This window comes from Plasmodium coatneyi, chromosome 3, assembly GCF_001680005.1.
Source record: "Plasmodium coatneyi strain Hackeri chromosome 3, complete sequence".
NCBI lineage: Eukaryota > Apicomplexa > Aconoidasida > Haemosporida > Plasmodiidae > Plasmodium > Plasmodium coatneyi.
In genome coordinates, this window is record NC_033558.1 from 1,129,527 (window position 1) to 1,144,042 (window position 14,516).

A 14,516-nucleotide genomic window follows, 5' to 3' on the forward strand; every position below is an offset into this window, starting at 1 on the left:
TGAACCCTAAAACCTAACACCTAAAACATCAAGCATAGACCAAAAAAATGAAGTTATTCTACTTTTTTTTAAATTTGATTTTATTTTTATTCTTTCTAATCCCCATTAGTTAATTGAAAATTGGCAGTATAACTTATTAAATTTTTTTTTATAATAAAAATTTAAATGTAAATTAAAAAAATTAATCGAAATGAAGTGGAAAATTAGAATATTATATTTTTAATGTTCTTTTATTTAAAGATTAGAGATTTTTTCAAATATTTTTAGTCATCTTAAAGGAGTAAATTTTTACATGTTTGTTTTAATTTATATTTATCTTTTACAATAAAATGTCTTTTTATGTTTTAATGAACCACTCTTGGGAATTGTACTATTTTGTAAAAAAAAAATAATTAGTACCACCAAAGCATGATTAAATAAGCGTATATATAATATATGTATATTTGCCCCATCATATTTAATATTCCTTTTCTTTTGTGGAAGATGTAATTTTAATATAAGTAGAATATATATTTTTCCTTTACATATTACGAAGAATATTATACTCAGAAAAAGAAAATGAAACCGTCCGCTAGATAGATCTTTATATATAGAGAATGCGTATCAACATGGCACATTCGAACAGAAAAACAATGTGCGATACTCCACAGAGGATTGTACCGGCCAGGAGTGGTGGGACACACCAAAATAACAGAAGCCAAATTGCACAAGCTAGTAGGGAAAAAAAAATGGACGAAAAGAAGGGTGCACGTGGATCATCCTTCTTCACCAAGAAAGTTGCTCTCCTCTTTGTTGTTTATGCTTATATTTTTATAAAGGTGAGTCTGCCCCTACACACAAAAAAAGAAAAAAAGAGAAAGGCGCATTAGCACACATATATAGATGTAGATCCGACAGGATGTTGCAAGTGTTGTACACATGTTCCACACACACTGCATATACAGTTATATGCACATTTCATAGTTGTCCTACTTTTTTTTCCTTGTGACACTTTGAACTGTGCATAGAACTGTTTGTTTTGTTCTTCCTTTTTCCTTTTTTTTTCTTTGATCCTTTTTACTATTGTCTTTCTTCTTTTAATTTACACTTCCATCTACCAACCTAACAACCTTCCTTCCACCCTACCACCACCCTAAAAACATTCCTTCCCTTCCTTCTACAGTATCATAATGATTATAGAAGACAAGATGCTGGTGATCCTGCGAATGTACAAATAAGGAACGGAGTTGCTAAAAATTTAGCTGCAAAAAAGGATGGAACTCCATCACAAGATAAACTTCTAATTGAAAGGGTGTTACATAATCTTGAAGAAGAGGAAGACTATAAGTCTAAGCAACAAGTAGCTCAGGCCAAGAAAGAAGACGCAGATGAAGCTAAGAAAAAATCCGATCAGGCTAAGAGAAGAGCTGATGAGGCTAAGAAAAAAGCCGATGAAGCTAAGAAAAAATCCGATAAGGCTAAGAAAAAAGCAGAAAAGAAAAAAAAAAAAGAAGAAGATAAGGCTAAGAAAAAAGCCGAAAAGAAAAAAAAAAAAGAAGAAGATAAGGCTAAGAAAAAAGCAGAAAAGAAAAAAAAAAAAGAAGAAGATAAGGCTAAGAAAAAAGCCGAAAAGAAAAAAAAAAAAGAAGAAGATAAGGCTAAGAAAAAAGCCGAAAAGAAAAAAAAAAAAGAAGAAGATAAGGCTAAGAAAAAAGCCGAAAAGAAAAAAAAAAAAGAAGAAGATAAGGCTAAGAAAAAAGCAGAAAAGAAAAAAAAAAAAAGAAGAAGATAAGGCTAAGAAAAAAGCCGAAAAGAAAAAAAAAAAAGAAGAAGATAAGGCTAAGAAAAAAGCCGAAAAGAAAAAAAAAAAAGAAGAAGATAAGGCTAAGAAAAAAGCCGAAAAGAAAAAAAAAAAAGAAGAAGATAAGGCTAAGAAAAAAGCCGAAAAGAAAAAAAAAAAAGAAGAAGCTAAGGCTAAGAAAAAAGCCAAAAAAACTGAAAAGAAAGAAGAAGCTAAGGCTAAGAAAAAAACCAAAAAAACTGAAAAGAAAGAAGAAGCTAAGGTTAAGAAGTGTGAGTTCCCATCAGATGTGTTGTTACAACAGGAGGGAGCGCAGGAAGGAAGGCCGGAAGGGGTACGAAAAAATCATCTCAAAGAATAAAGAAGAAAAAAGATTCTACGGAAAAGGGAGCTCAAAAACCAACTGAGCAACAAGTCCAAGAGAAAAAAGATTAGGGGCTAAGGTTTCAGGGTTCCGAATTTCGAACCTAGGGTTTAGGGGTTCGGGGTTAAGATTTCCAGATTCCAGATTCCAAATTCCGCCTTCAGGGTTTAAGGTTCAGCTTCCTAGTTTTAGGTTTCGGGTGTACGCTGCAGGATGCACTAAATATGTTCCTTTGTGTGAAACCCTAATCCGGGACCGAGGAGAATTGAACTTCTATTTTATACGAATGAAATTCTTCCCTTTGTCCAATTATAACATAATTCAAAATTTCTCTTTCTGTTTATATTATTTTTACCACGAATAATCCTATTTATAACCTTAACGAATATTATATATAATGGCATATAAGACAGGCTTTACGTTGGTAGGAAGCAAATATTTTTGAATTAAAAATATTATGGACGCTTTATGTGTTTTTTTTTTTTGTTTTTTTTTAATTAGATTGGCACTTTTGAACGTTGAATTTTTAATTTTTTTCTTTTTGCAACAGTAATTTCATTGATGGGTTTTTTTTTCTTTCTTTACTTCTTTTTTGTGTGTTGAATTATTAATTTTTTTTTTTCGCAACATGAATTTCATTGATAGTTTTTTTTCTTTTTCTTTTTTTGGTAAATATTACGGGGTGTAATTTTGCTTCGCGCGCTAGCTGGTGCACGTTGTACTTTTTTCCCGCGGAACTCTGTTTTTTGGATTTGCCATAAAATTGTTTCATCTGTGCAAAAAAAAAAAAAAAAAAATTGTGTGTGCTTGCTTCCCCTGTTCTCATAATATAAACAAATAAAAAAAAAAAAAAAGAGGGGATGGGAGAACTATTTTCATGGAACATAATTTTATATTTATTCACTAAAAATGTAATCATCCGAATGTGAGACATTATTTAACGCGGAAAAATTGTGTTACACCTTTCATTCCTGCGCATTCCTTATAAATGTCCTTCTTCCTTTTTTTTCCTTCTTTTTTTCCTTCCTTCCTTTTCTTCATATTTCATTACTTTTTTTCCTTCCTACATATTTGTATATTTTTGAATAACAACTTGAGATAAGGGTATTTCCAAAAAGGGACGCGCAAAAAGGAAAAAGGTTGCCGACCCTGTTCAGAAAGAGTATTCAAAAATGGTGATAAAAACATTATAAACATAAAAACCTATAACAAAAAAATTTAATGAACATATTACATGTTCAATAAAAAAATTATCCCAAACAAATCAAAATAAAGTGGGGAAGAAAATTTTTTCTTTTTCACTTCCATTTATATCAGGTACACATCAACGTAAACAATTTAATACACAAAACAACAAAAAAATAAAAAAATAAAAAAATATTTACTTACACCCTAAAACCCGGAATCTAAACTTGGAACCTGTTCCCTTGGAACACCTTCCTTAGGAACAACTTCCATACGAACATCAACCTCAGAAAGTTGTTCTTCAGGAACAAAGTCTTCCTCCCTAAACCCGGAATCTGAATTTGGAACCTGTTCCATAGGAACACCTTCCTTAGGGAACTAAACCCTAAACCCTGAACCCTAAACTCTAGACTCTGAACCCTAAACCCTAAACACTAAACCCTGAAGACCTGAATGCTAAATTCTAAAACCTGAAGGACCATACTATTTTTTATACATTTAGTCTAAATTCAGACAGAGGAATTATTTAGGTTTTTTCAACAGTTTTTATTTCGATATAGTGCAAGATATATATTTTGACGATTAAGGGTTAAAATATATGACACTTGAAAATTTCATTTTTATATAAATATTTTTAGCACAAAGCATGTGAATTTCTTTTCTAAAGACCCCATAGTAAATTTTTCTACCATTAAGAAAATATTTTTAATGGATATATGGTATAATCAGTTCTGTACAACACATAAAAAAGTGTTATTAAAATGGTGGTTACACTACAGAAAAAAACGATTCATTTGTTTCCAGTATATCTATATTAATGCCTTGATAATTTTTATGTGCTAATGTTGATGAGGGGCACAAAGGATCGCTGACTATTTCTGCTGTTTTAATTAATTAGTTTTTTACTGGGTTAATTGATTAACTCAATTGTTTAGTTGTTTAACCCCAGTGAATTTTTTGTCTAAATAACCACCGAGTTGCACCTTTTTTTTAGTAGAAAAGGAAAAAAACAAGCATCCATGCATTGTTGAATGTTTCTACGTGGCCCAAAGAAACAATTCTTATTTTTACTCATTCAGATATCATTTCACGTTTTAATTAAAAATCGATAATTTGATCATCCAGTAAGTATAACTATGTATAATATGAGTCAAATGTCACACATGTGTGATGTGATTAAAATAGAATTGTAATATAAATTTAATTTTTGAATTATTGCGAAAATGTGTTTAGTAACTTTTTGGTATTTATTCTTATGTATATATGATATATAGGTTATATACTTGCCCGCCTCGCAGCGGTTGTCCCATTCTCTTTCACTTTTCCTTTTAGCTCTCGTTTTTTAATGCTCGTTTGTTTACTTATTTCATGTTATATTAATTATATATAGTGTTGATCGTTCATAGATGAAAAAAAAACAAGAAAAAAAAGAATAAACATGTGAACTTTTTATGACAATATATTAGCTCTTCAAGTTGAAGTTTCTCTATGTAGGTTATTACGTAATAACACGCCCTCTCAGAATAGCAAGTAGTATATAACACTAATTCGTCTTCATTTTTTAAAGAAGAAGCTATATATAGGAACAAGTTTTAAGAACAACTTGCTATATTTTATTAATACCGCATAAACCAAATAATATAATAATTTTTTATAGTGCTATATATAGCCCCTCGGAATGGATTCATTAGAAAAAAAAGCATTAATGAATAAAATATAAAATATGTACATGTACTAAGAATTAAAAAAAAAAAAAAAAAAAAAAAAAAGGGGGCCAGCAGCTAGCTATTATTAACATAATTCACGAAATTCATAACACGGACCTTTCGTTATACATATACATTATCTATTATTATATCGCCCTTTAATATTTTTTATTTTTTTTTCCTATTAATCTCTATCCAATTATACAATACATAAGAGCAATCATCTTCCCTTTCAAACGACTTTTCATCCTTATAAATCTGTTCATTTCTAACCAAAATGGTGATACAACAGATTGACTCTATATGCTTCTTAAAAGGCGGCTATTTATAGATCTGTTTATTCTTAGTTTTTTTTTTTTTTTTTCTTTTCCTACCACTCAGCATATAATATAACTTTTTAATTTTTTGAAAAAAATTATTTTTTTAAATATAAATTATAAATTTTTTTCTTTCCTTTTTTACAATATTTTTTATAATATTTAGGTTTAATCATAATTTTGTATTAACTTTTGTACAAAACTTACATTTTATAATTTGTAAACTTTTAATATATAGTAATTTTTTGACCTTATGTATTTTTTACATTTTTTCAATAATAATATTTTTTCTTTTTACTTGGAATTCTAGATTTTTGTTACTTTCACACTTTCAGATAGAAATATATAAATGGTTTAATAAATTTTGAAGAATACTTAGAGTATATTTCTTATTAAACATACCAGAAATAATTCGTTCCTTTCAACTAATATATTAATAGGCTTCTTTTCTTGTAGTATATATATCAACAAAATGCCTGTTACAACAAGGCAAAATAAGAAAGGGAAAAAGGGCGGCGCCGTTTTTCGCTTTTGCACCAAAGCTTCCGTGTACACGCTTCTCGTTTGGATTGTAAATTACTCCAATTCTGTAAGAAAAAAAAAAAAAAGAACGAAATGTGAAAAATAAGAAAAGAATGCATATTATCACCCAGCAAAAAAGAAAAGGGACCCATCTGAACGCACATATATATTCCTCTGTACACATGTCCAAGAGGGGGGAATAGTTCTTTTTTTTTCGTTTTATGCCTAAAAATGTTGTTTCTCCTTTTATTTTTTCTTTTTTTCAAATATGAAATATGATTTTTGTCTTTTTTTTGTTTTCTTTTTACACTATTATAACTATGCCGCCACCTTTTCACTACATGTTCACTGTCTTTTCATTAATGTAAATAGAAAAACTGCTTTTAACATTTTATCTAAATTTTATAAACAAAATTCATTTTACAGCAGCACCACCACTAACAACCTTCCTTTCTTTTTTTTTTTTTTTTAGAGCCAATATGGTGGTAATTCGTACAATGTGATGAACAATGGCCTTGGAAAGGCCATGGATTCAAGAACTCTGAGGTTATTAGCAGAAGCGTACGAGGAAGATATAGAACAAGATGGACCTATAGTGTACGACGAGGAAGATATAGAACAAGATGGACCTGCAGTATACGAGGAAGCTATTGAACAAGATGGACCTGCAGTATACGAGGAAGCTATTGAACAAGATGGACCCGTAGTGCACGAGGAAGATATTGAACAAGATGGACCCGTAGTGCACGAGGAAGATATTGAACAAGATGGACCCGTAGTGCACGAGGAAGATATTGAACAAGATGGACCCGTAGTGCACGAGGAAGATATAGAACAAGATGGACCCGTAGTGCACGAGGAAGATATAGAAGAAGATGGAGAAACTACAGGAGTAGTTGGATCAGAAGAACAAGTTGTACAGAAAGCTCCTTCTCTATCCTCACTAGAAGAAGAAGTTGTGCAGAAAGCTCCAAAGAATTCAGCGGAGGAAGGAAAAGTTGAACATAGGGATGACGAATACGCACAAGTACAATCTCCATATAAAAATAGAGAACAGAAGATAAAAGAGTATTATGAAAAAAGGAAGATAGATGTGCACGATAATTTTAAACCAACAATAACATACAATTTTGAAGAGGCACTAAAACGTTGTATTGCATTCGACGCACGAATACACGACAGAGATCAAGACTGCTTGAATGTTGGTTCATATCCAGAAGGATACCATGAACCACAAATGGAATTAGAGAAAATGCTCAATGCAAAAAAACCAAAACAAGAAGGATATTTGAGAATGCATCAAAACTATTTTCGAAATGTTCCATTAATAGATGATATAGATTATAATAAAAAACAAAAAGGACCATACTTCGAAAGAGAATACGGACGCCTAGATCTAAGCCCTGCTCGACCAAGAACAACTGCTGTAACAAGAAACGTAGAAAGAAAAATAAATAAACCAAAAGTACAAGAAGTAGAAGAAGTAAAAGGAAAGAAAAAGAAAAAAAGAAGATTCTGCTGTTTCTAAAAAGTCTTATAACAGAACGAGTAATAAAAAGAGCAAAGGAAGTTATTTATTCTGCTGTTACGTAGGAGTCCAAAAGGTGTAATGAACATGCTACCTGATAGTGTGATTTATATGTGTACATATACGAATTAAGAACCATGGAACCAAGCTTTCTTTTTTTCACCATTTGAAAATAAAGGAGAAGGGGGCATTTCACCCCCAAAATTCGGAAGAGTCGAGTGATAGTATAGGAAAAGTGTGTAAAATGGGAATTATTTTCTACGGGAATATTAATGTACCAAAAGAGGAAGAGTTACTTTTTTGTTCATATATGCCCTTTACGTACTAATCAGTAAGTGTATATGTAATTAGTTCACCATGAAAATTATGTATTCCACAAATTTTTGTATTAAATAATACGTGCTGACTAGAAATTGTTCTTTATTTCTGTACAAACAGTTTTGTGCGCTATATTTCTCGATTTTTTCTGTAATTTGTTTTTATATATCCATATACAAAATGGCATTTTTATTATTTTACCATGGACTTAGAACAAGAATATAGAATTTAATAGGGAATATTTTTTGGAAAATAAACTTTTAATGGTAATAATTATATATTTTTGCAAAAATCAAAGGGCTCTAATTTGTGCATGAGAAAGAGAGTCTTCTTATTTCTCTACCTAGGTTTGACAAATATACAGAGCAGCATATTTGCAAGTCAAAAGAATTAGCCTTTAAAAATCTTCAACTTTTTTTTGCATGCCACCCCTCATCCGCCATATATATTGTATAATATAATTAAAAACACACCAACTATTGGTTCTGGAATAAAAAGGAGCACAGGAAAATATATAACCTCTGTTTTTTCATTTTAATGCTATCATTTTTTTTCTTTCCTTTAAATATTTTTTTGAAAAGGTCGGCACTTTTCTTTTTTTCTTTTCGCGCCTGTTTTCAGAGTATCTTTCCTCATGCAATTATTCATACATACAAATGTAGGAAGGAAAAAAAGGATGAATTAAGTCTACCTCTAAAATTTTAAAAAAAGAATGGGGCGAGTACACACAATAAAAAGGGGGAAGCACAACAACCCAAAAAAAAGAAATGGTTTTTACTGCTCCATTTTTGCGCAAAGTTGTCCATTTCTAGCCCCCACCAGCATCGCATGCACATTACAATGCGCTTCTCCTCCGCAAAAAAAAAGTGCGTTCTTACAAAAAAAAAAAAAAAAAGCAACTGTGTACAATTACACAAATTTTTACACCATGTCACACATGTGTGTATACTAAAAAAAATAAAATTATAAGGACAAGAACTGACACAACAAAAAAAAATAAGAAAAAAAAAAATTTTTTAGTTCATCATAAAATGAAAAAATAAAGTAACAAAAAGTGGACAGAAAAAAATAAAAGAATTGCTACTTAGTATAACGTCTCAAGGAGATAGTTCATCAAGGGAGCTTGTCAAAGGAATGTATATACTTAATACAATAGTGATACTTCAAAAAAAGAGGGGGGGTAAGGGGAACTTTTCTAACTTCTCCTTTTAACTGTACCACATTAAGCCTATCCATAAAATGGGCAATTCATCCCCTTCCTTCACAGTTTTGGCTTAATTCGGCAAAAACCTTATTAATCCACCCCCCCATGGAATTTGGACAACATATAACAATATTTCCTTATTGGATCGTACCCGCACATGGCTCCTCTTTTTTACAAAGAAATTATTCTATCTCTTCTTCTTCCTTTTCCTTTTCCTTTTCCTTTTCCTTTTCCTTTTCCCCTTTTCCTTTTCCTTTTCCTTTTCCTTTTCCTTTTCCTTTTCCTTTTCCTTTTCCTTTTCCTTTTCCTTTTCCTTTTCCTTTTTTCCTTTTCCTTTTCCTTTTCCTTTTCCTTTTCCTTTTCCTTTTCCTTTTCCTTTTCCTTTTCCTTTTCCTTTTCCTTTTCCTTTTTTTTTTTTTTCCTTTTCCTTTTCCTTTTCCTTTTCCTTTTCCTTTTCCTTTTCCTTTTTTTTTTTTTTTTTTTTTCCTTTTCTTTTTTTTTTCCTTTTCCTTTTTTTTTTTTTTTTTTTTTTTTTTTTTTTTTCTTTTTTTGGTATTGTACGGAAGTGCTTACCCTCATGTGTAATGAATATAAATGGAAAAATTCCTTTATTCCATTCTTGTTTTCAACTTCCTTACTGATGATCCAAAATGTTCATTTTCTTTTTTTAAAAAATTTTTATCTTTGTAATTTCTTTCAACTTAACAATTTGTTTTTCTTTATTTCCAATTATGGACATTTAAAAAGTGCTACCAGTTGCGAGAATTTGCGCGGGGGTTCCCGAAGGTGATTCGTCTCCACCCTTCTTTCTTACATTATAGACATCTTAGATATGCAGTTTCATATAAAATGCAAAATTACACAATGTCTTCAAAGAAGAAAGAGGGAATGTTGCGTCCTTTCCCTTCTTTTTTACCTTGATTATTTAAGTATAATATTAGTCAAAAAGAACTGCCAAATAAAAAAGAAGCGGCACTAATTTTGTTCCCCTCGGAAAATTAATGGGTACAACACTGCGCAAAGTGTAACATCCATTTTTGTGTTCGTACCCCCCTTTTTTTATTCCGCATTTTGAGTTCGCTCTTTTGTTGTACAATAAATGAGCTTAAACACAAAGCGCGCAGATATAAATTTGATTAATAAAATGAGGTGTGTACACGTAAACACACGCAACGGACTCGTTCTGTTTCCTTTTCCGTGTGCGCATACTAGCTATGTTTTTACACTTTTTGTCATTATCACAATTTAAGCGATGAATAATTCATATGTTATGGATATGAATAGAATGAATGTGTAAAGAAGTGTCCCTTTCACAGTTCTTCTGTTACATACGGTAATTCATAATGGCGAAATTTTGTATATAAGCAATGCCTCCCCCCCCACCCAAGGGAAAAAAAAAAGAAAATAAAGCGGAATGGCACAATTTAGGTCTTATAAGATGGAATAAATGGGCTCAGTAGAACCATTTGCTCCTGTAATTTTGTAAAAAGAGTAAAATCCCCCCCCTTTGTATAACTTGTTCTTATGCTTCCGTCCTGAATGGGGCGCTGACAACTTCCTTCTTTTACTATATTATTCAAGTAGCTTTAATAAATTGTTCATATTTCAAGTTCATTTGTATGCATAAAATAAGGAGGGGAGGTTGTTACCTTAATGAGAAGGATGGACTAGGAATTATTTATGCTCATACAGAACAGAATATACACTATTTGCTCGTATTGCATATTATTCTTGCAATGTGCGCAATACACGAGGTTTTATAGCATATTTCCAGGTTTCGCTTTTATACAGTGCTATGTATGTGAACATGGAATTTATATCAAAAAAAAATTAATTTTTTAGAGCAGTACACCCAGGAACCTCACACAAATTATAATAATATAAGGAGAAGTAAAGAAGGAAGGAGAAAATCAAAAAAGAGAGAAATATGTACCGCATAACCGACGCGTTTCCTATCACTAACTTACAAACTTGTCAATTTACCATCATTGTATTCGTCATCCTCATCGTCGTCATCATCATCATCTTCCCTTCCGCCTTCCCACCTTATGTATATATTCAATAAATTAATATACGTCCCAGGCAAGTTACATATAAATAATAATATGTACATATTCGTATAGTCTAAATTTTCCAGTGAATTATACTTCATAAAAAGCAAGGTGAGAAGAAATACATAAATATTTAAATAAGGAGGAGGAATAGAAATTCCGAATGTGCGCTATTATAGAATGTAGTTATAGTGAAAAATTGAAGTAGTATACTCATTTTATATTCATTCCGAAATAGGGGAAGAAAACAGAGAAAATACAGGTGTAAGAGTGACTATATATTATATATGGGAGAATATACACATATAAATTAAGGAGGAGAATCTATACCAAAAATTTAGGAAAGAAGAAAATGTCAACGGTAAGAATAAATGTTATAAAACAATAAGAATAAATGTAGATTGTCTCATATATAAGTATATCATGTAAATATTATAATATATTATAGTACATATATGCGCAATATAACGCATATGTGCACTATTTATTCTAGGTACAGACAAACTGTTGGTGGGATGGAAGCTCCCAATCTCGATATCAGGAACTAGAGAAGGCAGCAGTGGATAATGGAGCATGTAAAGGTTGCAACCGCACAAAAAAAAGCGCCTTAGAGCATGCAGTGCAGAGATATGGGAATATGGAGAAGGAAGTTGGGAACATGATGAATGCCTGGTGTTATATACATACAAAAGAAGAAAGAGAAAGGTCTATGTACTGTGACCTCTTTTACTACTGGCTAGGGGAAATCCTCTTCCGTGAAGTGAAGAACGATGCATCCGTCCGCCGGGAAGCTATGGAAAAGATTTATGAGAAGTTGCAGGGATGGAAAAATATAGTCAATTGCACAAAGGCCTTCCCAAAGGTGACAGAAGATGAGTTCAAACGCCTAAAAGCTCTGTATCACTATACACAGGACTACAGTGAGGTGGAAAAAAGAATACGTGAGGAGAATAGTGCATGTGGTGAAGAATACAAAAAATTCCTGAAGGAGGCTAATGATACCTATCGAGACAGAGACTGGAACAACAGGTGTAAGGGCCCGAACAATCGTGGAAGAGAATACTGTACCAAAATTCAAGAGATATTACGTACCGCTGGTGGGGCACCTAAGGACCCATCAGAAATATTACCAGAGTTGAAAGGTAGGCTGACTCCTTTAGAAAGTGAAAAACTAAAGGATGCGACTGTAGAAACACCCTCAGGTCAAGGGAAAGAAGGAAGGAAGGGAAGTGTGCAGGATGGAACACCTAGGGGTGGAAGGAAGGGACTTCCTAAGGAAAGAAAGAAATACAAGGAGGTGCACTAAAGATTAACGCACCTTGCCCTCGGTTTCAATGATCCATGATTACATAAATGACTAATACCAATTATTCCCTTTTTCAGATAAGGAACAACCTCAAGAGGAAATTCCACCTGCAGAAACAACACAAGACGAAGCAGTACCATTAACGGCACCCACACCACCAACAACAATAACACCAACGTCGACCCCTGCAGCACCGCCACATGTAGAAACAACATCTGAAGCAACAACACCTGCAGAAGGAACAACATCTGAAGGAACAACCCCATCAGCACCAGAACCTGAAGGAACAACACCTGAAGAAACTGCTACACCAGCTCCTGTAGAGAAAATTCCAGCTAAAACACCAGTGAACAGCTTCCATGGTAAAGGTGATTCCAGGGGAAACCAAAATGGTGCAGAACCACCCGTTTTGGCACCGGAAGTCCAAACAACACAGCGCGTTACTACGGAAGCTCAAACAACACAACTCGAAGTAACGGAAACTTGGACATCTGAAGAGAGTAGTAACACTGCTGTAGATCTAAGCATAGGTGTTACGGAGGGTATAACTATCCCAACCACTCCTATTTTATTTGCTACATGGGTTGTGACAGTATTTATCTCAATTGTCGTTCTCCTGTGCAAGGTAAAATTGCTATTGTACAAATTCCTGTATGAATAGTACCATATAATTACATTATTCTCTTTAAAAAAGGGGGGGGAAGATGCAAAAAATAAGTTATTATTCGTGCGTAATACATGCTTACCACCTCTTCCTTTTACCCCCATTCTTTCTTTTTTCTTCAGTATACTTCTTTATTCTGTGGAAAGAAGAAACAGTCCCCTAAAAGTAAAAGAAGAAAGAGAAGATCTACCATCGAAGATGAATTAAACACATCATTAGCGTGCAGTGATTCAGCAACAGAATATTTCACAGAAGGCAGCTCCATAGCGTCTTCCACAACAGTGGACGGCTCCGCGGTAGAGGTCGATTCAATGGAGGACAACGATATGGAGGACGTTTCTTCCTCTTCTTTATACAGTACAGCATCATAAGGCGGGAAGAGAAAGGAAGGAAAGAATGTTCCATACAATGTGCATATGTAATATTTGATGTGCCTCATCCCAGTTGAGAAAATACACATCAGCGGTTAAAAGAACAAAGAGGAGGAAGGAGTAGTTTGACCGTTTTTTTTTTTGTTTGCTTCCACGTCAAGAATATACCCATACCCCCGCTTCCCGTAAGGGGTACGGGAATCGCGTAGCAACCCGATCGTTGCGTAATCTATCGCATCCCCACCATGGACATTACACCTTATGGGTTTGCGTAACAACCTGACCGGAGCGCAACTTAGGTCGCAACCTCGTTGGCTGAGGAATCATCGAACGACGAAACTGTGTGTGTACTTTCATGGACACGCATTTCTTGCATTAAAAAAAGGCAGCGATTAAATTTTATACCTACTACACAGTTATGGAGTAACAATATCAAACATTGTTTAATCATGTATGAAAGTTCTTAAAATGTGTACACAAAAACAGCGCAGGAATTTTTCTTTTTTTTTTCTTTCCTTCTTCTTTTCTTCTTATTCCTTTTCTTTATATTCCTTCTTTTTTTTCCCCCCTCCATTTGTATGTATGAATAACTCTGCATGAAAGGGAAACGAATACTCCCCAAAAAAGGGGGGCGCGAAGAAGAAAAAGTACTGACCTTTGAAAAAGTGTTTTATGCATATTAAAGAACGAAAAAAAAAGGAAAAAAAAAAAAAATATATATACCAACACTTAAGCTCTTGTGTGTCATTTTAGCTAGATCTCATCGCGCACACACGCACGCGCAGCCATACAAAATGGGACAATACTTTGCTCAACTTTGAATTGACAAGGTTGCAACGCTTTTCTCGTCCCCCGTAAGCGACTTCGCGAGGTGCATAGTTGTGGCAACTGCAGGGGGGTGGGTGAAAAGCTGATCGGTTGCGCAGTTACGCGGTTACGCGGCTGAGCAGGCCAGAACGGCGAACGCAATCGTCGTGAAAAGTTCGCAGGCCCAGTCCCTTGGGGTCACACACCGTGCGGTGAATGTACCTTCGCTGTGGCACCTCCAACAGGTGAACAAGAACACAGAGAAAAAAAAAAAAAGAATAAAATAAAATAAATAAAAAAAATATATATATATAAATACCTGTTTTTGTAAGATGCCCAGGCGACTAGCAGTCGTGTTCTTCTTGCCTTTAGGTCTCATTAAATGGCGGCTGC

General features: G+C 33.3%; 3 protein-coding genes across 3 annotated transcripts; all 3 read left to right on the forward strand.

The window, feature by feature from the left end:
• Window positions 1-632: 632 nt before the first annotated feature.
• On the forward strand, window positions 633-1,771 carry PCOAH_00006250 (Uncharacterized protein; the record flags this gene model as incomplete). Its single annotated transcript, XM_020057435.1, has 2 exons — window positions 633-818; window positions 1,163-1,771. The coding sequence occupies 2 exons, from the start codon at window positions 633-635 to the stop codon at window positions 1,769-1,771; spliced, it is 795 nt and encodes a 264-aa protein (XP_019912824.1).
• Window positions 1,772-5,824: 4,053 nt separating this feature from the next.
• Window positions 5,825-7,402, forward strand: PCOAH_00006260 (Uncharacterized protein; the record flags this gene model as incomplete). The annotated part of the gene is made up of 2 exons (XM_020057436.1): window positions 5,825-5,941; window positions 6,347-7,402. 2 exons carry the CDS (start codon window positions 5,825-5,827, stop codon window positions 7,400-7,402), a joined length of 1,173 nt encoding a protein of 390 aa, XP_019912847.1.
• Window positions 7,403-11,327: 3,925 nt separating this feature from the next.
• On the forward strand, window positions 11,328-13,316 carry PCOAH_00006270 (KIR-like protein; the record flags this gene model as incomplete). The annotated part of the gene is made up of 4 exons (XM_020057437.1): window positions 11,328-11,336; window positions 11,475-12,228; window positions 12,359-12,906; window positions 13,068-13,316. 4 exons carry the CDS (start codon window positions 11,328-11,330, stop codon window positions 13,314-13,316), a joined length of 1,560 nt encoding a protein of 519 aa, XP_019912913.1.
• Window positions 13,317-14,516: the final 1,200 nt, after the last annotated feature.